The sequence below is a fragment of the Mixophyes fleayi genome, chromosome 2 (assembly GCF_038048845.1).
Source record: "Mixophyes fleayi isolate aMixFle1 chromosome 2, aMixFle1.hap1, whole genome shotgun sequence".
NCBI lineage: Eukaryota > Metazoa > Chordata > Amphibia > Anura > Limnodynastidae > Mixophyes > Mixophyes fleayi.
Window position 1 is genome coordinate 158,150,141 of NC_134403.1, and position 27,080 is coordinate 158,177,220.

Here is a 27,080-nt window from a genome sequence, read left to right on the forward strand (position 1 = left end):
TCTGGGACAATGAGTGAAAGTTATGGGAGAAATCAGCGAGTAGGCCAAAGTTTAAGAAACCAGGGCTAGGGAAGCAGGCCAAGAGGTACTGAGGGTGATGGATTAGTAGAAGGAGCACACAAGGAAAGTGGACCCTGCTCCTGACAGCTTATATCCTAAAGGAAAGGGGGAGACACAAATAAGGTGGTACTAACTGGGGGAGAGAGCTGGGACATGGGAGTTAGGAGGGGGACTGATAAATGTATGTTTTTATTTGGAGCCATTTTCTTCAGCTAAGAATTCAGCTTTCACTGGATTTCTTTGTAATATATTTGAGAAAGTGAATTTCACTGTTAAATGAATCTTGATTTAATAGTGGTTTACTGCTTGGAGCTTTCTACATTTTGTGGATCATACCACTTGTGATTGGCTGCCAGAGAAGGGAGTCCTGGAAAATCCCTGCTTTTGATAATTTTACTGTGGCTTTTCATAGTGAGAAGGTGCATCATTTTGAAAAACAAAAAATGTATCTTCATCATCATCATCAGATATTTATATAGCGCCACTAAATTTGCAGCGTGGTACAGAGAACTCACTCACATCAGTCCCTGCCCCATTGGAGCTTACAGTCTAAATTGCTTAACATACACACACACACACACACACACAGATAGATAAAGACTTGGGTCAATTTAATAGAAGCCAATTAAACTTTTGGAGTGTAGGAGGAAACCCATACAACACAGGCTGAACATACAAACTCCACACAGATAAGACCATTTATTTACTAAGGTAATGAATGTTTTTAAAGCAATTGTGGGTGACCTTCTTCAAAGGGTATAAAGTTAGGTATACTTTTAGAAAATAAGTATTGTTCACGATGAAAGCTTCTCCCACAACAGTTAGAACCTTGGTATTTTGGGTTGATGTCTCAAATTTTCCACTATGAAATATGCATAATTTACAGTATGTACACTAGTGGCCAGAAAATCTATAGTACTGCAGAAAATGTTTGCACTAAGAAAAAAAAAAAATAATAGTCATCTAACTGAGCACAATAGGTCACAATCAACAATAAAAGTATAGGATGCAACATATGTTGTGTACTCCAGGCTATTGAGCTCTTCCAATCAGGTCTAATGTATGGCCGAAGTCCTGTTCCTTGTGTTGTCTTTATTTCCTCATTTTACCCCTGTGTCCCTATGTTACCTCAATGTCCTTCACACATCTCCCCATGAAGCTAGTTGACAATTTTGGGAGGGGGGACATTGCCTGTTTTTGAATTAATTTATGTATTTTTATTACTTGGTACAGCATCTGTGGTCTGAGTGGTGGTAACTATCAATTACTGCAAGAGACTGACAGATCTCTTATTTCAAACCACAGATTTTGCTGATTCATTTATTTAAAATAAAATTAAGATGCATAATTTTTTGTAGATTGCAATTCTCACCATGGCCTTATATTTAGGGTGATTCTAAAGCAAACTATGAGGCTAACTATGGCAATGCAAGTAACTTATCAATGGTATTGTGTATAATGTTAAAATTACGCATGGAGAAATCATACTGCACAGGCTACATGAAGGCAGCAAAATTACCCAGATTAAAAAGGCAATTTGATACATGCTACATCTGTACCTAATGACCTTTAATAGAGCCACCATGTAACATGCCAACAAAGCCACGACCTCTTCAATTCCGACAGGAAGACCCAGATTAAACCATTATCACTCTAGTGAATTCCAACCCGCAATACTTAACAATGTGGCCACCAATTTTCCTGACAAATTATGTAACCCGAATTTTCAGCCTTTACTTACTGTTTTTATTTGTATTTGGCACACTGCCCCATGACTGTTTTGGAACAATGTCTGATCAGATAAGAAGAACATAGTTAACCACAGGGCAGCAGCATGCCAAATCATGTGTAACAGTATTAATCAAGTTAACTGTTCACATAGCTCATGCCCGCAGCATAATGGCCAAAGCTGGGGCCAGAAAATAAAAGTGTATGTTAGCAAAAATATTCAAGCAACTCATGATAAGCCTAAAAACTTTAAGGAACAAAAGCCTGAACCATTTTTGCATCCATGACCCAAATTATGGGTGTTCTATTCCAACACACAACCTATATATAATTTTGATAGAAAGAGGTAGAGTGAGAATATACATATCAGTTGGAAAGTGTATAAATACATTTTAAAAGTTGCAAATTAAACTAAAAAGCAACAGATAGCGCTAAATAATAGATGAGCTATGGACGCAGCATGGTATGACCAAATTCCTGCTGAAGACGTTCAACAAAGTGTCCAGTGAGATGTAGTAGGAACAAGTGAGAAATACAAAAAGGTTTCCACCAGTCTTATTCTATAATAGAGTTAACAGCAGTCCTGTAATAAACAAAATGGAAATCCCTTAATGGAAAATGTTGTTTCGCTCTGCTGGAAATTCACTGTAGCAAGTCTGTATATGTTATCCAAACCTAAGCAATAGTGCTGTATAGGATGACATGTTTCGCCCCTCCTTTGCACAATCTTCCTCAGGGTATGAAAATAAATGGAAGGGATTTGTCTCTTAATTGTATTCTTTGCAGGTGCAATAAGCTCATATCTAGTTCAGCTGAAGAACAGAAAACACTTTCTACATAATAAAAGTGCTAAAATGGAAAGTGATGCAGTTTAAGCAAACTACATATACCATATCTAATAACTATAAAACAGTACGACAATAAAGTGTTATACGCGAACAATATTTGAGTCAATTATTAAATCAAGTGTACCCAAATCAAATAGTGAACAAAGCCTTTCTAGTCTAAAAATAGAAAATTCCTCGCTAAGTCAGAGTGAGATGTGCGCCACTTTGCGTAGTGTATGTGTTTTTCTGCACTGTGTATGCTCAGAAAGTGAAAGCGATTATTCAGACCTGCTACTTTCTGCCACGTATGACTCCTTACACCTGAAGAGGCGGAATGGGGGTGGAAAGGGATGTTCTAACATAGGTTATGTACACTAAGAGCATGTTTGAGCAATTGTGGATGGACTCAGACTGGGACATAGGTGCCGATATGACTGAAAATATGATATGACTTTGTGAGAGGTTAGGGGCAGGTGTAAGTAGTGGATGATGATGATGACGAACACCCCAACTAGTGAACCATTTGTAATTAGAGTTTTGCAAATGATTCGCAGATTTAAGTGTAAAAAATATTATTATTTTTTTATGTACATATGTCAGGAAGTTTTCTAGCTAATGCAGCTGGATTATTCAAATTTAACTGATGCTTTATAGCCATTCTGCAAGTTGGATGTAAGTGTGTGACACTGTTTCTATGGTAAGTTAAGCTTACGCTTGCATTCCAATCTGAATCAGGCCCTTAAACTCTAAGGCTGGTAACCCATCATTGAGTGGGTAATGTATATTTAGATACACAGAGTTCCACTTACCATAGTAGCCGCTTCTGAGATACTCTGATTATATCAATACTCTACATTAGCTGTTACTATGGTTCATGTTAAATTTTGGGATGTTTACATGGTGCCTATATCAGTTAGGTGCTCAGAAGAATTGAAGCCGTTGTACAGAGTGGGTAACGTGACCAATAGCAATAGCTACGAATGTACATCGTTTGTGTAATAGGCCTGTGCAAGCATCAGAATGCTCCTAATTATTTACAGAAAAATACAGTATAATGCATATATCCTAGTATCAAGTTTAGAGTCATTTAGCCACTGTATTAATTTAGGACATTCAGGTAAACCACTGATTACGATTCTGAGTCTTAAAGTATAAATCTACAGAGCATGGGTAGAGGTTATTTTACCCTATAGAATGGTCAGAGCTCAGAGGTCAAAAGTGAGCATCTATTAACATATTATACAGGTTTGAGGAGCCGCAGGGCGGGTGATTCACTTGGTCGTCCAGAGTGTTGATGGCAATGAATCAGGAGCGATTCTTTGCCAGTTCCTTGGTGACCGGGAACAGTGAGCCAATCGGGGCTCACCATACGGCCATTTCAATTTTTGGTGCCGCAGCAATCCAATCGGGGCTCGCTGTGCGACGTCTGTTTGACGGCGGCTATTTAAGTCGCTGTGTCTGGCGCCATTGTACAGTTCATTGGCAGAGATTTTGCAGAGAGGATGTCGTGGGATGCCCTGAGCGGCGGAAACAGAAGAATAGGCCTTGTTAGAGCTAAGAAAGCCCCTGCCCAAGAAGAACGGAAGGACAGAAGGAGATGGAAGAGAGAAATATTATCTGCGGCAGAGCCTTGAAGATGGCGGCAGTGAGGAAAGCAGCTGAAGACATCCCAGGAGACACCCAGAGTCAAGTAAGGCACTCGTGGGCAAAACCTCACCCAGGCATGCGCCTGCATTCTCTCTTTCTCCCTTTTCCACATTCAGGATTTGCCTGTGGCACAATCGGGATTAGCCTGTGGGCACAATCAGACATGAGGCATGTGGGCACAGTTTCAGGCTGACAATTTCAGGTGAAACCTCACTGCTCCACATCGTGCTGTTCCGGACTGGCCTCTGAGGGGAACACTTCATAGTCAGTGAAAGAATAGCTTCTACTGTAAGTGCCAGAGATTCATTTGTGGTGGTCAGGAGGTAGGTGTGGTCGGTAATTTACCCCAGAAAATTCCCCCCTGCAGGCTCCAGGAGTCAGGCCCCCATTAAAGGTAAGCTTCTGGTATCCTTATTACTTGTTCACATAAATTGTATTAGTGCTTTGGAACTGTGCGTGCAGTTAGGGTAGTGCACAACACTTAGTGCTAGAAGTTCATAAGTTGCATAGCACTTGGTCACATTGTGTGTTTGGTAGGATCAGGGTGCTGACTGTTGTTGTTATAGCTAGCACTAGTGTGGATGGAACATACCAGCTAGAGTTGTGGCTGGGCTGTATTGTGTCGCCTCTATTCCATTAGATACTGATTCTCAAGGGGTGAACGAGCCTCAAGATAGGACAGTGAATCATGGTGAATATCACCTTCCTGTTTTGGTCTTCCTCTTGGCAAGGACCCTCACCAGTACAGCGGTCAGTAGAATACTCGGACAGGATACTTCCTTGCCCTGGGTATTCGCAGCCCTGGACTAGGCGCAGAGCAACTCCATGGGGCAGCAAAGTGTCTATACTTCTAGCCGTCACCTCGCATACTGCTGTTCTTCCCGGAGTACCCTTGCCTCCCAGTGACTTGCTCACCCACTTTCTTAAAACCAGAGTAGTGTGGCCCCCTGTACTATCAGATACGGGGAGCAACAGGGAACTCCAGCGTGGTTCGGTAGGGCATCCTTGTGAGTCTCTCTCTCTCTCTCTGTAGGCATTACACAGGTACAGGAAAAAAGATCCTTGAGAAATGGGACTGTTGGAAAAGAGTTTACAGTAAAAAAAAAAAAAAATACTGGCCTGAATGCTCACATTCAGTACTGGGAGTCTGTATACTTCATTTAATTCACTTTTCATTGCTCACCCCACAGTGACTGGTGTGGAGGACATATTCCTGCATGACTGTTAAATCCCATCTATGTGTGGGAAAAGCGTAGCGTAGTGATAAGCAACAAGCAGCCTTTGGAGCGCATAGCACTGGCATAGTCTTAAGGGCACTAAACGCTGCCCATTTGCTTCCTAAGTAACGGAATGGTGCAGGCTGGACTGTCAGACAGAGGAAGAATTCCCTCTACCCTAATTCAAGCAGTAATTGTCTTGCCCCATACAAAATCTATATAATATATAAAATAGCTATAGAAGGAAAGACTGATTTAATAGCCTTCCAAAATGGTAAAAAGATATAGATCAGCTTCTGTTTTTAAAATATTTGATATTGTCGAGCTAGTTTTAAAATAGGATTTTGGCTCATTTTGAGCTGGTGCTAAACCAGAAAGCTTCCCTTGTCAGTGCTCCTCAGACAGGACTAACAACAGACCTTAAATATAAGGAAAAGAATGCAGGCACCCCGGTAAAGCGTACTTGATTGCAAAGAAATTTTGTGGAGTATCCTCAATGCTTAAACCACTGAAACAGAATATGAGGCTCATCAAAACCCCTTCATCTGAGTAGGAGCCCAAAGATACTAGCAAAAACGGTATCCCCTGACAGTTATGACTAATAGCATGCAACAAAGCATTGTTAGACATAAGTTTTCCGTAAAGTCCCATCCTAATGAATTACCTGTCAAGAAATTGAATGATAAGAAATTGATACTTACATGAAAATCAAGCTAAGCATGTTAATTCACCATTTGTATCATCCTAGATAAGGAAGATACATTTCAATGCAGTGGTCCCAGAGGGCTACATACTCCCCGAAATGCCACCACTGACACGTACATAGGGGTAGAAATGGGTTCCATCACCACACCCTTTACTTGCTGAAATGCTTTAAATGCATTAAAAGTGCAATAACACCAAGTAACTGCAAGATAAAATGTGGAGTGTCTGACATACTGAATTGCAATATTCCCAAAATGCCTAAATGCCCTTTTACATGAGGGATTGATGTATTTAGGGGCTCAACGGGATGTGTCTAGACTTGTAAGTACTCTGCTACTCTTAGTTGTCCATTTCTCTAGCCCAGAACACAAAATATTATTCAAGAATTAACACATTAATAGGCAGATCTAAAATAAGCAACCATTTACAATAACTGAAGCTGAACTAGCCAAGTACAACACCCCAACAAATGTCACTTACCCAACCCTTGCAAACTGCTCAAAGGCAAACCAATTTCATTAATAAAATAATTAAATATTCAACATGGCAATTGTTTACACAAAAACAAGTGTACTAGACACAATTTAATTCCACACATCTTTACCTGGACCTTAACACCCCTCAATTGATCTATTTTATGTAAATGCAAGAAAAGAGCGATAGAGGGAAAAATGCTTTATTTAAATAAGTAAAGCATGTTTTCCATTTAAAATATTTAAAAATTGTAAACAAATTCTATTTTTAACTTTAAAAAAAAAGTGTCTTTGAATCTGCTACTGGAAGCCCTAGATCGGGCTTCCAGTGCAATGCGCATGTGTGACATTAGGGACCCCGACTGGCCAGCGAAGAGGTCAGTCTCTGCTTATCACTGGCAGTCAGTGTCGCCCGTCAACCATTTAATGATAAATAGCAGTGATAGAAGATTTTATATTGCTGCGAGATGCAATGATAGAAAATCTCTTCTACCACTGCTTTCTGTTAAATAGACCCCATAGTCAGACATAAATAAAATTGGCATTCTGTCTTCCCCCTTTGATGTCCCTGGTCTGTCTCTCTCTGTCATTTATATACAGTGGAGGTTAAAAACCCAGTGGCACAACAGAAGGAGCATAAACAGGCTGTTCATCATCTACAAGAACCTGTTAGTGAGTGAATACTTGCGGGGCCGCTGTGCTGTTATATCATTGTTCTGTGAGAATAACTGGTTCCTGATACACAGACTATTTAGGCAGCTCCTGTAGTCCTGCTTGTTTTTAAGTTCCCCAATTCCTACTAATTCTACAACTTTATTTTATTCTGGAAGAAATCGGGCCTGAGGAATGTAGGGGCCACTACTTAGGTCCTCTGTAGTATATGTACAGTAGATTGTCAGTTCTGCAAACCTTCATCCATTGTGAATTCTGCTGGATGAATTCCGCTAGTCAAAAACAGAAGGGCAGAAGAATTTTTTAATAAAGATCTTTTGAAGTAGGAAGTAGCGAGTGTGTGTATTATGTATACACATATACTGAAACATGTACAGAGAAAAACCCATTCACACATTTATTTTTTATTTTTGCTATTTCCATATGTCTAACAATGTGGTGATGCATTTTCCACAATCAATAGCCATTTATGTGTACAATACTTGGAGGTCTGTGTGCTTTCCTTACAACAATTTCTGGAGATTACCCCACTCAATGTCTGGTATGGTATTCCTGTGTCATTGTTAGATCCAGAGTATATCATGTCTACATAATTTAGAAGTCAGATTGACAGGGTAAAGTGCGGTTGACTTAGTGGTACAGGCAGGATAGTCAGATTGGCCTTGAGGAGAACTCAAGGAACAATTATTATTTATAATGAAGGATCAGTTTTTTCCCCCACGTTGTAGACAAATGGGGAAACTGACTGGGCCGTTGTCACATCCTGGCATATCAGCTCCATTGGATGGTCCTCCGGCATTAAGACTGGATAATACAGTGATTGGTTGGAAGTACCAGACTGGTGGGCTTACTAGCCTCTGAATTGTATGTGTCCGAAGAAGGAACTCCTGCTGTTCTATAATTTTGTGGAGGAGACTTGGGGAAACAACAACAACATGTACTACTTCTTTAACCTTCTTTTACTTATTTGCACTATATTTCCACAAAACAAATATATGCAAATGACTCTCCTGTCTATAAACTGTATATAGGTAGGCAGGCTTACTTCACCTGAAGCTCCTTGTTTAGCTTAATGCATTAAGATCCTTGACTCATATAGAACCATGTATGCACTGATAGTGTGCATAACTGATATAATATGCATCAATTATTTGACTACTATAGGACTCCTGTCTGAAATCACCTGTTGGAACTCAGGAACTCACTGTAACTACCAGTTGACAGATATATTGTAAAGAACTGACTTTCCTTATCAACATTTCTAACAATGGAAACAAGCTAGACTGCAGTAGTTGCTGCCATGGTTTTAGAGGTTGCTAAGGAGTGTCAGCTCTTAACCACCCACTGTCTAGAGACAGCAACAGTATGTTTCTGAGTCTTCAAAAAGTAATTCAGGCAGGTCTTCTTGTCTGCAGGCTGTGGCACAGACCATAATGATTTTAAATAAGCAAAATCATTTTCCCCCTACAGAAAACAACAATCTACAGTAATGTCACTACCCAATGGAAAGGGATAAACTAGCAATATTTTTAAGAATATGCTTATATTAATCAATACATATTCAAAGAAGAATAAGGGGATGTCTTTTAAATCCCTGGTTTGCTAACTTAAAAGAAATGTGTGTGATCTTATGTACTTAACTTATTATTGTTACTTATTTACAAGATCATAATATAGATGAATTGTTTTATAAACAAAATTGCATATTTAGTCTATAATGTTCACAAATGTCACAGTTTAAGTACACAACACTTTCATTTAACTGACACATACCATTGTTCAGCCAGTCGTTGCAGCAGATGCACATAAACCAATCACAATTTTTCTACTGCAACACTAACAAAATAATGGACATGTATATGTAATTATATATTGTCACACCAATTGTAATAAATGCAAAGGAACAAAATCCCTACTCAAAAGAGCTTAGTTATAGCTACATCTAAGAACTTGGTGCAAATAAAGACGGTCAGGACATCTTGTCTGAATGTTTACGAAGTGGCTTTCTGAAATTACCAATAGGTGATCCAGAATTATTTACCTGCTTCTGGTTTACATTCCCTTAGTCCTAAGGAGACACAACAATTCTCTTTATATAACAAACTTTTATTAGCATATTTTGTTAACTGAAATTATATACATTGCAAGTGTTACATTTGTTTATGGTCTCTTTCCTTTGGAGTTATGGTGCTAGCCCGAGTAACTAGTCAATTTTTTTTTGGCTTCAACTCTGGACCAGCTTTATGTCCTGTCTATTTTATACTGTCGAAACTTTTCCCACTTAACCAACACATGAAAGGAACTTAATACACGTCCCCATCAGTTCATTCACACATTCAGGGTTTTTTTTTTATCTCCGTTTAATGCAGTTTATTGGATGACAAATAAAGCAAAGTCAGTAGGACCAATCCCACTTAAAAAGTCAAATGCATCATTTAGCATCTTTGGTGTCTATACACTACATATTGCTTCCACAAAGGATATACAAATGTGCATGAGACACCCAAGGAAATCTGAACAAATCTACTGCATTAGTCATTATGGGCCTGATTCATCTTGGTAACGTGCCATATCTTGCGTGGAATTGCTCTGCGCAGGCTTTTAAATGGACTTTACACCAGTGAATGCTAATGCATGCAATTCAAGTCCAAATGCAATGACACTTCCGACTGCCTACGGTTTGAAGGGGGCGGTACAGATACGGAAGTGGTGGATGGACGTAGGCAATGTAACAGTAAGGACGTGTCAAGGCCAAGCGCATGCACATTCGTCCTATTCAAATTGAGGATTGTTATTTTAGCCATACCACTTGCATTAGCGACAGACCAGGTGTAAGTGCCGACTGACAGTGATGACTGACGCGTATGAATGCCAGAACATGTGTTTGAATGTAAGATAAACTGTAAAAATGCATTTTATATACAGTAGGCCTTAAGAGCATCCTTATTGAAGTAGTTCATGTCAAAATAATAAAACATTTTTTTTAATCATTATAGTATTAAGAGTTGTTAATGTATTTACATTTTTTATATGCATTCTAACAGGCATTGTGCGTATCCTGAAGTGTGTTTTGTCTGTCTGTATTGGACAAGTACCATATAGCCACAGCATACATATACCCATATTCAAATGGTAGCGTTTTTTGAGATCCGTTTGTACTTGAATACGGGCACCCGTGCGTGCAATTTATGTCCGATTTTAAAAAATGCAAATTATGTTCACATTGTGTTCCATGATGAATCAGGCCGTATGTACTCATGTATTGCATTATTATAAAATTAAATGTATCTGCTTTGTTTTCCAATCCTGAAATAATGAATCACAAGACAAAAGTCTGAGCATGCCCGTATAGAAAAAGATATAGCTTAGGACATTTGACAAAACAATCCAGATTATCCATTAGTCTTACTGTGTGGATTGGTTAGTTCTACAACTTCACCTGCAGTCCCCTTGATATGCTACATGGTTAGAATGTGTAAGCCTGTTAGGAACATGACATTTTAATATGTTCTACAAGAGAAAGGTATAGTATTATTACCATTAGCATTGTTTATTTACAAGGCGCCATAACATTCTGCAGCACTGTACAGTGAGAAAATGGAGAAGCATCAACAAACTGATCAAATGCAAAAAGTTATTATTATTTATAATATTGTTACAAAATGTTAACAAAACAATGTCAACTTTTAATATACACTGCACGGCCACGCTACTTCAGCTATAAAAGCGCAAATCAGTAACCATAGTATAAAACTGAAAGATCTAAGTTAGCGGCGCACTAATAGACATTCCAGAGTTGTATGGTCAAAAAAAAAACGTAAGTATTTGTCAGTAAATATTCATGATATATTCATGTAATAATATATAAATAATACATATTTTATAGTGATTCTTGTGTCATTTCATTTAATTCACTCATATAACACACAGACATCGATTACATACTTTTGTTTAACTCGTACGAAAATGAAGCGTTATATAGTACAATAAAAAGCATTGGTGGTCATTTACAATGCAGAAAAAGTGCAGTATAACAGAAAATCCATATTTCTTATTGCACAAAGTCAGAACCTATTTTATTGCCACTATGCCTACCTTAGCATCACAACTCAGGGTTTTAGAGGCAAGATGAAGCCTTTCTGTACAAGCACATGGAATTAATACTAACAAAGGGCAGATAGAGATATTTTCTTTGCATAATGACCTCTATGCACTTTTCAGATGCAAAAAATGTTGTTACATAGCTCATATTTTAGTAAACATCAACAGTTGAGACAGAGAGAATTGGAAGGTACTTCTCCCCAGTTGGAGAGATTTGTGCAATATTCTTAGCCTGTTGTAAAGAGCTGATATACTATGTATTGAAGTGACAAACTACACAATAATGAAGGATAAAGATAGTCTGAATATTGCTTTGCTTGCAAAAACTTATTTAAGGACCCGAATGAAAATCATTTGAGTAGAAATCAAGAAAGCTTCCATTTATTAAGGAGGATTTTCAAATGTGAAAGTAGACAATGCTTTGTAACCTCACACACTAAGTAGTTGCAGATGACAATGCAATGAGGTGACAAAATTGAAGGAGAAAATGTATTGCCCTACAGCAGTGTTTCCCAAGCTCAGTCCTCAGGTACCCCTAACAGTGCATGTTTTCCATATCTCCTTGCTGGAGCACAGGTGTATTCATTTCTGACTGACACATTGTAACAGATCACAGATGGTATATATATAATGTGTCAGTCAGTAATGAATACACCAGTGCTCCAGCAAGGAGATATGGAAAACCTGCACTGTTAGGGGTACTTGCGGACTGGGTTTGGAAAACACCGCGTTACAGGGCACTGCTCCATACAGTCATAAATAATGTAAGAGGACCATAAACCTTTTTCACTCCATTAACTTTGATGCAAATAACTAAATATCTTCCAATACAAACCCGGCTATAGTTTCTAACAAAGGTTACAAAGCTATATTGCTTATAACAAGCTTTGAAACTGCTGAAAGACTGGTACTGTCTTGCAGGGATGATAAGAAACACATTTGACTTTACTCACAGTAGACAGTTATATGTAACGCATATGTTATCAACTGGAATGAACCTTACAGAGCTTCCTGCTTGGCACTCAGCCACGTATTCTGATTTTCTGCATAGGTTTGCACTAGTGCACCTTCATTTTTATTCCCAGACAAAAACCTGAAATAACCTGAGCCATGAGGTCATTTAGGACAATTTAAATCCGCAGCAACAGGAAAAACAAAAAGCACCATACTTTTCATGAGCAAAATAAAGTCATTTGTATCAACCATCAATCCATGCCTGGGTGGTGCTGAAATGTACATACTGACTACAGGTACAATACAATTTCCAATAATCTTACCAATGCAGACTATGCTAACAGCTGTCTGTTCCTTTACACTCATCCTGCACACAGCTGATCTACAGGTCATACGTTGCGGTGATATCATACTATTACAATATTAAATCCACACTCACCTCACATTTCCAAACAATGTATGACTGACTGATCTGGGTCTGAACTTTCTTCTGCTGCAGCCACTTTCTAGGTGAGAAGATGCTGTTGGTGCTGCCACTAGGGGTGAGGACCAGAGGGCTGCGAGCCAGGAAGGGCAGGTCCCAGGCAGTGTTCCTCTTGATTCCCCTAATGTCATAGTCAAAGTGAAAGCTGGTGGAGGGTGATTTTTCCAGTGGGGTTGTAGGGGTGGAATAAGAACCAAGTGGCACTGTTTTTTGTTTGAGACGCATGGATTTGGATGTTGACAGGTAGTCAGTTGACGATACAAGCATGCTACCTGAGGCAGGATAACATTCTGCCTCCCTCCATTTACTTGCCTGCAAAGCTGTACTAATGTGTGGCTCTTCATACTGTGCAGGCGATTGCTGATTCCCTTGATCGCTGTAATTGCGTATAATTGCAGGGTCCAGACTGCGAGTCTGACGGAGCCGGTGTTTGGAGAGAGTTTTTGATGCTGTTGGTGATGAGAATGAGAATACACTATTCAACAAGTTTTGTCCTGACATTATTTCTTTAGATTGCTGACTTTTCTATTATATGTCCTCTTCCTCTGTTTGGGCTTTCACACTGCGCTCTTGGGAACTGCTGTCTCCACTAGCCTCACAGATGTTCCGTCAGATGAGAGAGATGCCAGCAGACTACAAGTCAGTCTATTGCATCGTGTTCTCCCAGAACAGCATGCTCTCCACAAGTTCCACACCAAAATGCCTCAGAATAACTATTTAAAACAATAAGCACAAGACGGTTTTACTTGTCTCCAAATTCCATATCCTCAGTCACATTCCCTTACTCATTTTTGTAAGCCTCAGTGCAAAAATCCTTCAGAAGAGCTCGTTTACAAGGGAGGGGAGGGAAAGACAGAAAGGAGCTGGGATTCTGTCTCCTAACACAACTCTCCCAGTCACTCCTCCCAGCATTACTCCAGCGATCAGCTGTGTTGTGTGACCTCTCCTCATTTACCTGTTTGTCAGCTGGAGTTTCTTACACAACTTTCCATCTTGTGACTGTTACAAAACAATTCAACAACCCTTAAAGACTGTAGCTTACATGTGCACTGATAAAAGAAAATATAAGACCACAATGTTTATAAAATCTTGTCATAGTGATAAGAAAGATAAGGAAAACATTTACAACAACTCTGCTAACTGGTTCACTATTAATAACTGAATATGTGTATTTATTTAGTTTAGACATATTGTTTTATGTGCAGAATTACAGTGAGTGACTTGCTGGGATATAATGAGGAGCTTGCTATCTTATACTTGAAGTAGTCTGAGATAAAGTGACATGTCTTGATTCAGGAGGGACTGATTGTGCAAACAGTTCAGCCTGCCTTGTTACAGATACTGATTCACCAAACAGCTACTAACTCTGCTAATCAAGGTTTTCCTGGCAATAACCATATGTAGGTTATAAATATGTTAGTTGTTAGTATGAGTCAAATTGTATGCAGGTCGTTCACACAGTTTAAGTCCTGTCCTTCGTCCTGACCAACAAATGACAACCTATAAGCCTCATGTAGAGTCGCATTAGTGCAAAAGGCGTGGGATCGCCGGAATTTCACTATTACCAGCTACAGTGCTGGTGACACTGTAGCAGGGAAACCAGCAGAGTTGGGTTCTTCTTCCACGATGTCAAACCAGCCACAGGATAGTCAGCACAGGGCAGGATGCTCTATGGAGATCGGGTTCGCAATAAAATGCAGAAAATTACTAGGGCTCTTATCACACTCCTGGGGTGGTGGGTGTGGGTAACAATAATTCATTTAATTTTGTCCCTGGTGTCCCTTTATGTTTGGGCATGCTGGAGCTTGTAGTACTCCAAGTACCAGCATAGAGATGGCTGCCAAGGCATGCTGGGACCTATAGTGCAGCAAGGACAAATGTAAATAAAACACAGACAAAGTGTAAAAATTATTTTATTTGAAATAAAACTAGTCCAAAACATCCCTCATTTGCCCTTTATATTGCTCACCCAGATTCAGGCTCTTCATCTGTAATAAAGTCAGGGATCCTGGGCATGGAAAATAAAAACTCTCATACACGCCGCACAATCAGCTCCTAAGAGCTTGCACCGCAAATGAGCTCTTAGCATTATTAGTCATAAACATAACATGTGGAATTCCAATGGCCCTGAATTCAAGCCATGAGAAATCCCCATGTTTTATATATATATATATATATATATATATATATATATATATATATATATATATATATAGTTAAACCTAGGGGGAAGGTCCACATTATTTTTTGGGAATTCAGCCCAGTGCTGACCGGCCTAGGGCTGGTTTAGCATTAGGGCAAGGGGACCCTATGCTGCGGGTTTCCCTGCTATAGTGCCACCAGGCTGGCATAGGTTGCACATAAGTTAAATACTGACTGTTTTTCATGTAGCACACTAATATCAACTTTAAATTTCAGTGTACAAATAAGCTATCAAGTATTTGTGTGCTACATGAAAAAACAGGCAGTATTTAACTTATGTGCAAAACAGAAAACTCATTTGCACCCCTTGCATTGTAACATGGTTTTGTCCAGGAGACTTAAATAAGAAACTTCTTAATTTAAGATCCTTAATGAATCAGGCCCAAAGTCTTTTTTTTTTGCCTGCAGAATTTTGGAGATTCAAGCTTTATAAATTCCCCCAAGCTCTATGTAAATGCTGTCTCTCCTACTATTAGAGTGGCTTGTTTAACTGGTATCAGGACAGGGAAAATTAGGGACCTGACTTTAAAAATAACAACCTTCCATATACAAAGGGTTTATTGTAAATTAAACTGCCTGTCCCTCCTGTTATTATGTTCATTTCTCTGAATTCCAGCTTTCGTTTATAACAGGCTCCACTAAGCTAAAATGGTATTACTATCTACCCAGGAATTAACATGCGTTCCTCCCCCTAGTGCTGATCTAATGAAGTGAACAGGATAAGATCTTGCAATTTCTTCATCTGTAGTCACCATCAAGGCAAGATAATATCCCTTTATACTATGATTTTTTGATTTGGTACATTCATCAATTGGTGTGTTATTTTAAACACCTTAAGAAAACAGACCATTGAATAACACTAGATAACATCAGATACTTCCTGAATATGCAGTACCTAAAATACGTAAAAACATTTTTGGAATTGCTGAGATATATTTTCATTTAGGTTTGTGTAAGAAAAAGATAATAACGCATAAAATATACTTTTCTGAGTTGCATTTAATTGTCAGCCAAATTCAATCCTTTTACATTTAAACAAATAAAGTAATATGCGCATGTTGGCGATCTTTCAATATTGTGAAAGAATTCAAAGCCCAAAATTCTCATCTATCATATGATGTAATGCAGAAATGTAAGAGGCACTCTGTTTTGTGTCCAATGTTAACTTGTTTCAAAGCACCAATATGTATTACCGCCCTCTAGTGGTCATTAGATAAAATATATTTTGCAGTTTCACACAATGTGCAGGTCAGGGGTATGCAGCTGCCACCTTCCCAAATTCCACAAGCTTTTAAACAGAACTTGTTGCTTTTCATTTTAATAATACCGGACCTTTATAGAAATATTTTATTTTATTTATGTTTTGAAGATGCAGGGGAAAAGATCATACAACTTAAAGTAAAAAGGGTTGCAGGCTTCAAAATACAGAGCATCTTGTATTAAAGAAGTAAAATTGCTTTTCTTTGGGAAGTCTACTGTCTCCCATTCTGCTTTGCTAACTCACATCCAAATGTAGCTTGATGATGGGAGCACTGGCTTCTTAATGAGCATCTGTTGCCTACATCATCAAAATGCTGGCATGCATCATGAGATAAAGGAAATCAGAAGCAATGTAAGCTTATATCAACATCAAAAACTATTGAAACATTTTTTGGTATGTTTTTTATTTTGTGATTTTTTTTCCCATATAGAAACTATAAAGTTAAAAGGGAGAGGAACAATAGGTTATACTGTGTACAGAAAGACATATAATAAATTATACCTTGGAATTAAGCGGTGTCACCTTTTTCCACATATCAAATGTACAACATCTGTAATAATATTCAGTAAGTACAAACAGAAAGCATTTACTTCTGGTGTTCAGAGTTTTAATTCATAGCAAAAAATTGTGTCTAGAGATGACTAGAACAATAAAGTTGGTAACTGGTCAAGTTGTACCGTTATTTCCATGTGTCTATGATCACCTCTTCCCTGTTGTATAATTTAAGTTTAGCACATAAATGTATTCATGTTTATAAATACATAGCGCCAGCATTTTGGAAACAAATGCAGTAATAAAACAAGACTGTGATTAACAGACAGAAACAGATGTAAGAGGGCCCTCATCACAAGCTCACCTCTTATACAAAAGTGGAACCATGGTTGGCCTCCAGTGTCTATGGAGTAATGCTTTATCTGTGTTTAGCATATGTGAGATAACATTATTCTTATTTGAAGAAGTAGACATAGAGGTAAGAATGCCATGCTCGCAAGCTTACAATGAATAGGTCTATCAGACTTTCCCCAAGTCTCCAGTACTTCCAAACAACCCTCAAAACTCACCTGTTCACCAAAATGCTGCCTGACCCCTCCCTACTTTCTTCCCCTCTATGTGTCATTCCCTCTTTTTTTCAAATCAACCCCATCCCTTCAAATTGTATGCTCTCTTGAACATGGCTCTCTTGTCCCCCTCCTATACACTATTAAAGTAATTCTATCGTTTTCAAATAAGCATTGCATAGGCGATTGTGTTGTGTTTCCAAAGCACAAAGTGATTTATTTTAGCAGATGTAGTCAACAATTCAATACATTATTATATTATGATACAGTACAGTACAGCCAATACCAAAAGATAAATACATACCGCTGCTATCGCATGCGCTCGCTGTGCACCCACGGGACCCAGTGGACAGTATATCTGTTAGAATACTGTGATCAGTAAAGACTGAGAGCTGGGTGCACAGCTATGATCATATATACACAGTCAGTGTTATAGAGAACAATGCAAATGACGTGGCTTGCTTCTATAGGTCCAGACATCAGATGGGTTCAGGCTAAACAGGTCATAGGCTGATTCAATCTAAGGAATCCAAAGGTGGGGGTCGTCTCTCCAGGGGATGAGCTACTTTCTTCCCGCCAATGCTCCAGTTACAATTAGCATTTCATAGCCAGCATCATACAAAGGTTTATTCCCTAACATCAATAACTAGAGTATGCAATATGCAATCTCTTCGGCGATGGAACCGGACAGCTGCTGATGATTAGGGTTTTAATATGATACTAGGCATGATACCTTTCCTATAACCTGAACCTTGAATATCACTGAAGTGTACATATAATCAATATATATATATATATATATATATATATATATATATATATAGACTAATAATAAACCAAATACTATCAGCTCATAAATTACAGTGTAACGGAACCAATATGAATATGAATTATATAAATAACTAAATGTTGTAATGCGAGTGTGTGCGTGCGTATTTTACTGTGCGATCGCACCATGCCACGTGTTACGTGGCGTACGGATCTGTGTTACGTGGCGTACGGATCTGTGTTACGTGGCGTACGGATCGCAATCGCACGGCAAAACAATATTAACCAATATACTTTCGTTCATCCAATTATACGACTTCGACCACACATACAGACACACACTTGCTTCCTATCTCACTCTTGTCATTTTCAGGTACCTTGTTTGTACTACTGTCATGTACGGCACTGCGGAACTTTGTGGCACCCTGTAAACAATAAACATCAATAATAATAGTAACAGGAACATGGCACACCCTTGACTGGTGCTGTTTAAAATTAAAATAATCTTGAATGGACAAGACTGTAAATAATGTACAGATAGTGTCAGGAGAAAACACTGACCTCCAGCTGGCTGGGATCCAAGAAGCCACTCTGTATTTGAACAAAATAATTTTGTCTGTGAATTTGAGAAAAATAGCTCTCTCTTTAATGTGGGTGTGAGCTTTTACATGCAGATGTTACAAGCGGTTTTAATCTGTGTAAAAATGGTGCTGATAAATGTTTTGCATAAATCAGGGGGTGTTGTTACGCACATAAAGAAATGTTACAATATAAAATGCCATCTATGAGCGAGACTTGTTCAGTGAATATATTTATACTTTCTATACGGAAAACACAGAATCTGAAAATATGTGTCAATATTTGGTGATGGGAGATTCTGTTGAGAAAATGTTGAGTGAATTGCAGACACATGCTTGGTGTCTAACGAGAGTACTATGATTAGTGAGAGAGACATTGTTTCCTTTAAAATGGCCTGGAACCTTTTGAGAGGGCAGTGTGTGATGGAATGATTAAAATCCAGGAAGAAATATTGGAGTCATCCAAGGGGGCTGTACTAGGTGATGATGAGAAAGGAGTGGCTTTGAACACTTGCCCAGGTCACATCACTTTGACATTCCCTGTTTGTGAGATTAGGGACTGCCCCATTGAGGAAATCATATTTTCATGGCATGGAACACATAGCATTAGAGTTAAGCTACACAGAGAAACACATAAAGAAGTGCATAATGAGCAGCCACTCACTGCACAAAATGTTCACTGGTTACCTGATAATGGCGTACAGGAGAGTGAGGCAGGCAGTGATAGGGGGTAGACACACTGAAACTGACAAGCGTGTTACATGCAACAACACTCAACATTGGGGTATTGTTTAATACCAGAAGCTGAAAAGTAATAAAAGTCAGCAGCAGAAAAAGGATTGAAGGACAAAAATGTGAATTAATGACAGTTACTGTAATCTCTAATGAATAAATGTTACTCTCTATGCAAAAAGTTTGTTCTAGGGCAGCACCTATACGTGTTAAATCAGTAGCGCTGCTGCACTACTGATGAAGAAAACAGCCCCATGGTATTGGGGCAGGAGTTCATCATACAAGTACCACATTCAGTAACAGAAATTCTCAACCAAGCATAGACAAAACACTTGTCCTCAGCCAAGCTCACTAAATATAAAATGGCTTTGCTCACCCCCTCTAATGTCAAGCTAAAAAGGTGTACAACCTTAAATCCAGCAGCATTATTGCAATAATGTTGCTGTATTCAAAAGAGGGGAAAGAAGGGGTGCATATTGACACAGAAGCAGATATTGATCAAACACATAGTAAAAGTGATAGTCACTCACAGCAGCAGCAAGACATAGAAAATACACAGAAACTTTTTCTTTTTTTCCCGTGCTGCTATACCTGACCTATCTGAAATTCCTATACATAATGCTGATTTAGAACTGTTTGTAGATGACTCCCGATATTATGTTGATGGCACACCATACATAGGGTGTGCAGAACTTATTAGGTCACTGTTTGCTGATCTCCAACTGTCAAAGCAACTGGCGGTGGTAAAGGTAAAGACACACTTGGGGGCAGACCTCAGAAGCCAAAGGTAATGTCCTAGCAGATGCCACTGCAAATCAAGCTGCTGTAATGCTACTGGACCCTGTGAACATAAATGTTGTGGCCCCAACCCCAATCCCAGACTTAGAGACACTCATGAAATTTCAATAACAAGCCCCAGATGTTGAAAAACAAGCATGGAAAAGACTGGGAGCAGAAGAACAAGAAAATGAATGGCGTTTGCAGGATCATTAGTGCTTGCCAAAGGCACTGTATCCATTGATGACACAGGTCCTGCATGAAAAGGTCCATGTATCCAAAGACACTATGGTAAAGTACCTGGAAAGAAACTGGGTGCCTCCTGGGTTTGCACAAGCTGCACAGGCATGTGTATCTGGATGTGTGATATGTGCTTTACGCAATCTTGGTAAGACTGTAAAGGTTCCAACCAAAAGTACCCCACAGACTCTGTACCCTTTCTAAAGGCTGCAGATTGACTTTATACAGTTACCCAAAGTAGCCGGCTATGAGTTTGTCCTCTTGTGCACTGACTTGGTTAGCCACAGGGCAGAGTTTTTTGTTGTGGGCTGTAGGTGTTCACCAGTCTACAAAGGAAATCCAGATCTGGAAGAACCAGACTCACACCAATAGTAGTGTAGAGATCATTATATATAATGAGAAAAATTTCAATATGAAAAGTGAATCTCAACCAAATAAAGAAAAGTGCAACCCATGACTGTAGGGGTTTACCCCCAATACAGAAATGTATTTGTGAGTATTGTGGACATCCTACTGAAAAAAGGTGTATTAGATGGTGCCAGAGCCCCACTATCAAAGTGTCCAACACATTATTACATTTACACAAGACAATAGTTAATATTGGACTACCCAACAGCTCAGCCTGGAGGGTACTGCCTGACCCTAAACACTCAATTTGGAGCCCAGTGTTGCACCTTTTCATTAATTACACAGATGACCCAGATAAAATAATTAATGAACACTTACAAGTAATAAGAGACATGAAATATACATTTTCAAAGGAGCACGCTGGAAATACTGACCTAGAAGGATAGTTTTCATGGATGAACCTGGCCAATTGGTTCAAGGGTACAGGAGGATGGATATCAGGTCTGATACATGTTGTACTTCAAGGACTGTCATTTCACGTTTATTTACTTGTCAGGATGGATAAACAGTCTTGGCAGTGTCTTCAGCAAACAAATATTCACAGAAATAAACATAGTCCCATAGCCCTAAACTCTGGCTATCACAGTTATGTTCCTAACTGGTCACTGGCCACTTGTTAGCTTCAGTCTCCCACACACAGTTCAAACCCAGCTTTTTAAGCTTCCTGTCACGCCTTGCTCTGGCTGACTCCTTCATTGAGTAGACCAGGTGCTCCACCTGGTGTGTGTTTGTGTCTGTGTGTGTGTGTGTGTGTGTGTGTGTGTGTGCAGATTTAACCTTCTCTGCACCTTTAGGCTGTGGTTTCCCAGAGAAACCATCATTCTTTCCTCCATTAGAAGGTGGCAAAGTGTCCCAATTACCACTATTTATATATATATATATATATATATATATATATATATATTAATAAAACTGATGATGTGGCTTATTAAGTGTTTTAATGCTAAGTGTTTCCCTTCCAGAATAATTAATGGTGACACATTTGTCTTAACCGCTGTACTGTACACCCCATCTGATGAGTATGTCCTTTGTGGAACTCTCAGCACTACTGCCATCTGTGATAAGTGCAGAAACCAAGAACCTTTTCCTTGGAATCCGCATGTTCGTTTACTGAAGCCTATGCTTATGAAGATATACAGCACTATGGACAATCCCTCCTATTGTGAAGTAAGTGACATATCACACTTGCCGAGCGCACTGTGTATTTTCTCCGTTTCTTTCCTTTTTCCTTCCCCATGAAATCTTTAGTTAGGGTGAGATTCCATTTGGTACGGCCACTAGGCTTGACTGAATCTAAAAAATTCCATTGAGTAAAACCTTTAGGGAATTTTATAGTGAAGTAGGGTCTATACAGGAGCCAAATAGAACTATAGGCAGGGTTTAGTTTAGAGGTTCTAGATTAAAATTTGAATCAAAAGAGGGGACTGAGAAATTAGAACATAGAAGTCATCTAACAATGTGTTTTGTGCCTTTATGATTGATTCAGATATAATATAGAATTCATCTGATAAAGTGTATTATACCTTTAAGAGTGCTTCACATTTTAATTGTAGTTTAAATCAAAGAAACACTGTATGTGTTGAAAAACATAAGGCTTTAGTTTTATTAGCAAATTTCAAAGACATGCAAGAACTGCAACTATGATTGGTAACAGTTATGTCCAGTTTCCCAGGACATGTATATCTTTCTTTGTTCATTGTGATATCTGTTGATACTGCATTTTGTAATTCACACTTGTGCAGTGCTAAAATGTCTATATGACTGAAACATTATATGTAGAGGATGATTTGTCTTGATAAACTCAGAGCATATACTATACCCTACCTGTGCATTTGTGCTTATGTTCTCTGGCCATGAATTAATTAAATGAAGTAAAGAAGGTTTCCTCCTTTTGTGTTCCACTAGTAATATATTTTGGATTTAACATTAGTAATGTCCATAGCTTCACACTGGGATACAAAACCTACCAGAGCAAGGTGGACAATACCTGGTAAGCCTTTTTTAAGACAGTTTGCTAAAATTTTCAAGTTTAATTTGAGGTCCACATTTAAGAGATAAATGGATCTGTAAATTGCACTTTGGCATGCATCCTTGCAAGTTTTGGGGATAACTGATGTGGCAAGGGTGATTTTACCTTCCAACATATAGTTAATTGCAATTAAAAAAATCTCATCTACACTGTCTTGGAGTGGTCTGTTGTATTATATGATACTGTATATTCATCTGAACTCAGGCTTTTCCCAAAGGGGGATTTTTTAAGTATTGTGTTGTTCATGTTGGTGTTAGGAACTCCCTAGCCAGCACAATAAAACTCGGAGTCTACTCCGAAAGCCTGGTGTTCACTGGAGCCCCTAGTGGTGGGGACAGACTTGGCCGCAGGCTGACAGAGGGTCGAGAATCGTATACGGCTAAGGAGAACCCAGGAGTGGAGAGATTGGCGGACAGCAGAGTGGAGTTCAGGCAGAGTAAACCAAGGTCATAGGTCACAAGCACAGGTTCGGAATCCAGGGACAGGCAAAAGGTCAGGGGCACTGGCGGAGGAGCAGAATCCGGTTTTCAGGCAAATGGTCAGGGTCAGAAGAGTAGGTTCAAGGTCCAGGAACAAGCGAGGGTCATACACGGGAGGTCAGTCACAGGTTTTAACACAAAACAGAGAGAGAACAAGCTGGCAGCAGAACTGTGAACAGGACGCTATAACCGGCAGGGAGGCTAAGCCCTCCCTGCCTTATATACTGGAGCCAGCCAATCAGGGACTTCCCCTGCAAGATGCATAATGACCTAATTAGCCCACAGGCTATAGTGCGCGCGCCCAGCTGTAGTGAGTGCCCGGGCGCGATAGCATTAATTCTGGTGTCCGGCAGTTGCCCTGGCAACGGTCGGAGCCGTGGCACCGGATGTGACGTCCCGGTCATCGTAGCAACGGCCGGGACGCCGGAAGTTGGGCAGAGAGTCACGGCGGTGCCCTCGGCCGCCGCGGGTCATGACAGTTGGGCAAAAGGGACGTCTAATTTAGTTACCACACTGGGAGGAAATTGTGGAAGGGTGATTGTTTCAGAAGAGTTTCAGAGAGTGTCTAAGATTGGAAGGCTATGAGAAAGCCTGAATGGGCATGGTAGGGATTTCCATAAGTAGGGAGCAGCATGGGAGAAGTCTTGTAGGCAGGAGTGAGAGGAGTGTCAGTGATGAGACATGGAGCAAGTCAGAGGTAAGTCTACGAGGGCGAGAGGGAGATATGAGATGTATGAAGGGGTGGTATTGTTGAGGGCTTTATCGGTAAGGGTGTGTAATTTGGATTGGCATCTGGAGGACACAGGGAGCCAGTGTAGGGATTTGCAAAGTGGTGTAGCAGATGTGGAGTGGTCTGAGCGGGTAATCAGTCTTGTAGCAGCAGTTAGGATGGATTGAAGTGTGGATACATGGCTGTGGGGAATGCCAGATAGCTGGGGGTTGCAGTAATCAAGATGGGAGATGATGAGACAACTGATAAGAGTTTTGGTAGCATGTTAGATAAGTAAAGGACATAGTTTGACAATGTTTCTAAGGTTGAGTCGGCTGGACTGGAAGAGAGTCTGGATGTGTGGAATAAAGCAGAGGTTGGAGTCAATTATGACACCAAAGCAGCGGGGGCTTGGAAGACTGAGGAAATTGTGGTGTTATTTATGGCTAGTGAGATTTGAGATGATGACTCTGGGAGGAGGGAAGATAAGTTCTGTTTGAAACATGTTGAGATTTAGATAGTTTTGAGACATAGCAGAAATAAAGTTGATCACACAAGATTGTACATAGAGGGTCAAGGGAAGAGATCTAGATTTGGGTGTTGTCAGTGTAGAGGGGGTACTGGAGAACACCTTCTAAATTGTTCACTCCTGATTGACAAAGTTTAAAGATTTATGGACACACTCCGAAAATTTTGAGTTGGGTTACATAAATGGAACCAGAGGGGAAATTCTAGGTTTCAAACTGTTGGATGATTCCTTTTCTTAAAATGAGTCTCCTGAAGGAGAATGGTTCTCTGGTACATTCCATCCATTAACAATTAAAGAGGTAAGCCTACATTTCTGTGTTATGTAGAAAAATAAAAGGTTCTCTATATAGTAATATCAGGGGTAATAGGTCACACCATAAATAATGGAGTTGCCACCAACAGGGGATAATTGAGTGAGTGGGTCTTTGGATATACTCTAAATTGTATAGGGTTCTAGTGGTGCTGGGGTGATAATATGAGGATCCAAATTGTTCCTCTGGTTCCATATGAGGTTTACTCCTCCAAAGTAAGTGAGGAGAGTGTTGTGAGAGACCATTAAGTCAAAGTCCCCCTCTGGAGAAGTTGCGTGGTTTTATAACATGTTTCATTAAAATTTGTATAGATCAGTCATCTGCGGGTTGCCTTGTGCCTTTGGCTGCATACATATTATAGCATAGCAGTGCAGTTGGACAGCATGATTAATGAAAGAGATAGAGGAGGTCTGGCAGTGTTCTTAAAAGTCTCCAGTCACATTGTACTGTGTCATAGCTCACACAGAAACAGGAAAGGTGCCAGTGTTCTTGCCAGTCTACAGTAAATGTGCCATTGCTCATTGTCAGTGCTGAAACAGAAATAATAGGGCTGGCAGTGTTCTTAAAAGTCTCCAATCACATTGTACTGTGTTATTATAGCTCACACAGAAACAAGAAAGGTGCCAGTGTTCTTCCCAGTCTACAGTCTATGTGCCATTGCTCATTGTCAGTGCTGAAACAGAAATAATAGGGCTGCCAGTGTTCTTCAAAGTCTCCAGTGACATTGTACTGTGCTATAGCTCACACAGAAACAGGAGGGGTGGCAGTGTCCTTGTCACTCTCCAGTCACATTGTTCTTGTCACTCTTCAGTCTCAGTGCCGTTGGTCACACAGAAACAGGGGTAGCAGTGTTCATGTAACTCTCCAGTCTTCAGTTACATTGTTCTTGTCACTCTCCAATCTCTAGTCACATTGCTTTGTGCCATCAATATGGATTCACATCTGTCCACAGAAGACCAGGAGCACCAAGCAGCTGCTGGCACCAGTCATGATGACACTAATCCCTCTACATCATATGCTAAAGCCTATGTTCAGGTGCATAGTGGTTTTAAGTCAGGGAAACAAAAATGTTAAAAAAAAGCTTTTACCTTTTGAAAGAAAAAAACACTTCTCTAATAAAGGTGAAAGTTTACTGTAGAAAAACATAAAATTGCCAACATGCCATTCTACCCAAAATATTACCAAACATACCAGCATCAGCTAGCTCCCTTCTCTCAGCTAGATACTAGCACCTGCAATCTACACTCTCGTCATCCTCACCCTAATCAGTGTGTACATTATCCTCACCCAATACTAATTCTTCCCGCTAGAATCCACCATTACAGAAGTTTCTGTACTTTGATGCAATTGCCGGTAAGTTCCTTCCTCGTAGAATTTGTAGTTAATTTTACGACAGACCTGTAACGATTTTTTGGCAATTCTTTTAGACCAGACCAAATGTCAAAATGTTGTGCTGACTCATCTGCATCACCACTGGGTCTCTTGGGAAAGCTAAGTTTTTTCCTAGCACCAGTTGCCAACGAAACTGAGGGAGGAGACATCATCGTGTCATGTACCACTTGAGCTGTCAGCTTGCTGACCAAGAGCTCATGGCATCTCTTGATATCTGGGTCAGTTGGAAAAAAATAGAAGATATAGGTCCTGATTCATTAGCGATCTTATCTTGTGCAGAAGTTGCAAAGGGTATTTTAAGAAAAATCAGGGAGATAAGTAATTAGCGATTCAACAAGGAATGTAAGTCAAGATATGAACAAAAATTAATTCCTACTTAAGTGACTTCCGCAACGGATAAAAATACGCAACATGGAGATAAGTAGAACTACGGATCTTAAGAAGTTTTTAACTCAGATTCTAAACAGTTTCTTACTTAAAGATAAGTCCTTATTACGGAACGGGAAAAGTAGGAGGTGCGAAGGGTTTTCTTAGATATTTTAAAGCACATCCTGGAGTGTATTGTGCAGAATTGTTGTTACCTAATTATTTGCATTAGCATTTATATAATTATATTACCTGGGACAAATGTATTTAAAGTGTTATTGTTAATATTAATCGCAAACACACACACTGGTCAGGGAAGGGCTAGAGTGCTTTCATCACAGTGGGTGGGAAGGCCCACATCTTCATAGGGAATA

The 27,080-nt window shown here is 39.5% G+C and overlaps 1 protein-coding gene across 1 annotated transcript in view; it reads right to left on the reverse strand.

Annotated features, from left to right (window-relative positions):
- Nucleotides 1-13,700, reverse strand: part of ARHGAP6 (Rho GTPase activating protein 6) — a 550,783-nt gene extending 537,083 nt beyond the window's left edge. Inside the window, exon 1 of the mRNA XM_075200309.1 lies at nucleotides 12,824-13,700. Within this exon, the coding sequence (XP_075056410.1) occupies nucleotides 12,824-13,369 (546 nt within the window). The 5' untranslated portion in view covers nucleotides 13,370-13,700. The remainder of the gene's footprint in view (nucleotides 1-12,823) is intronic.
- Between the last annotated feature and the right edge of the window lie 13,380 nt (nucleotides 13,701-27,080).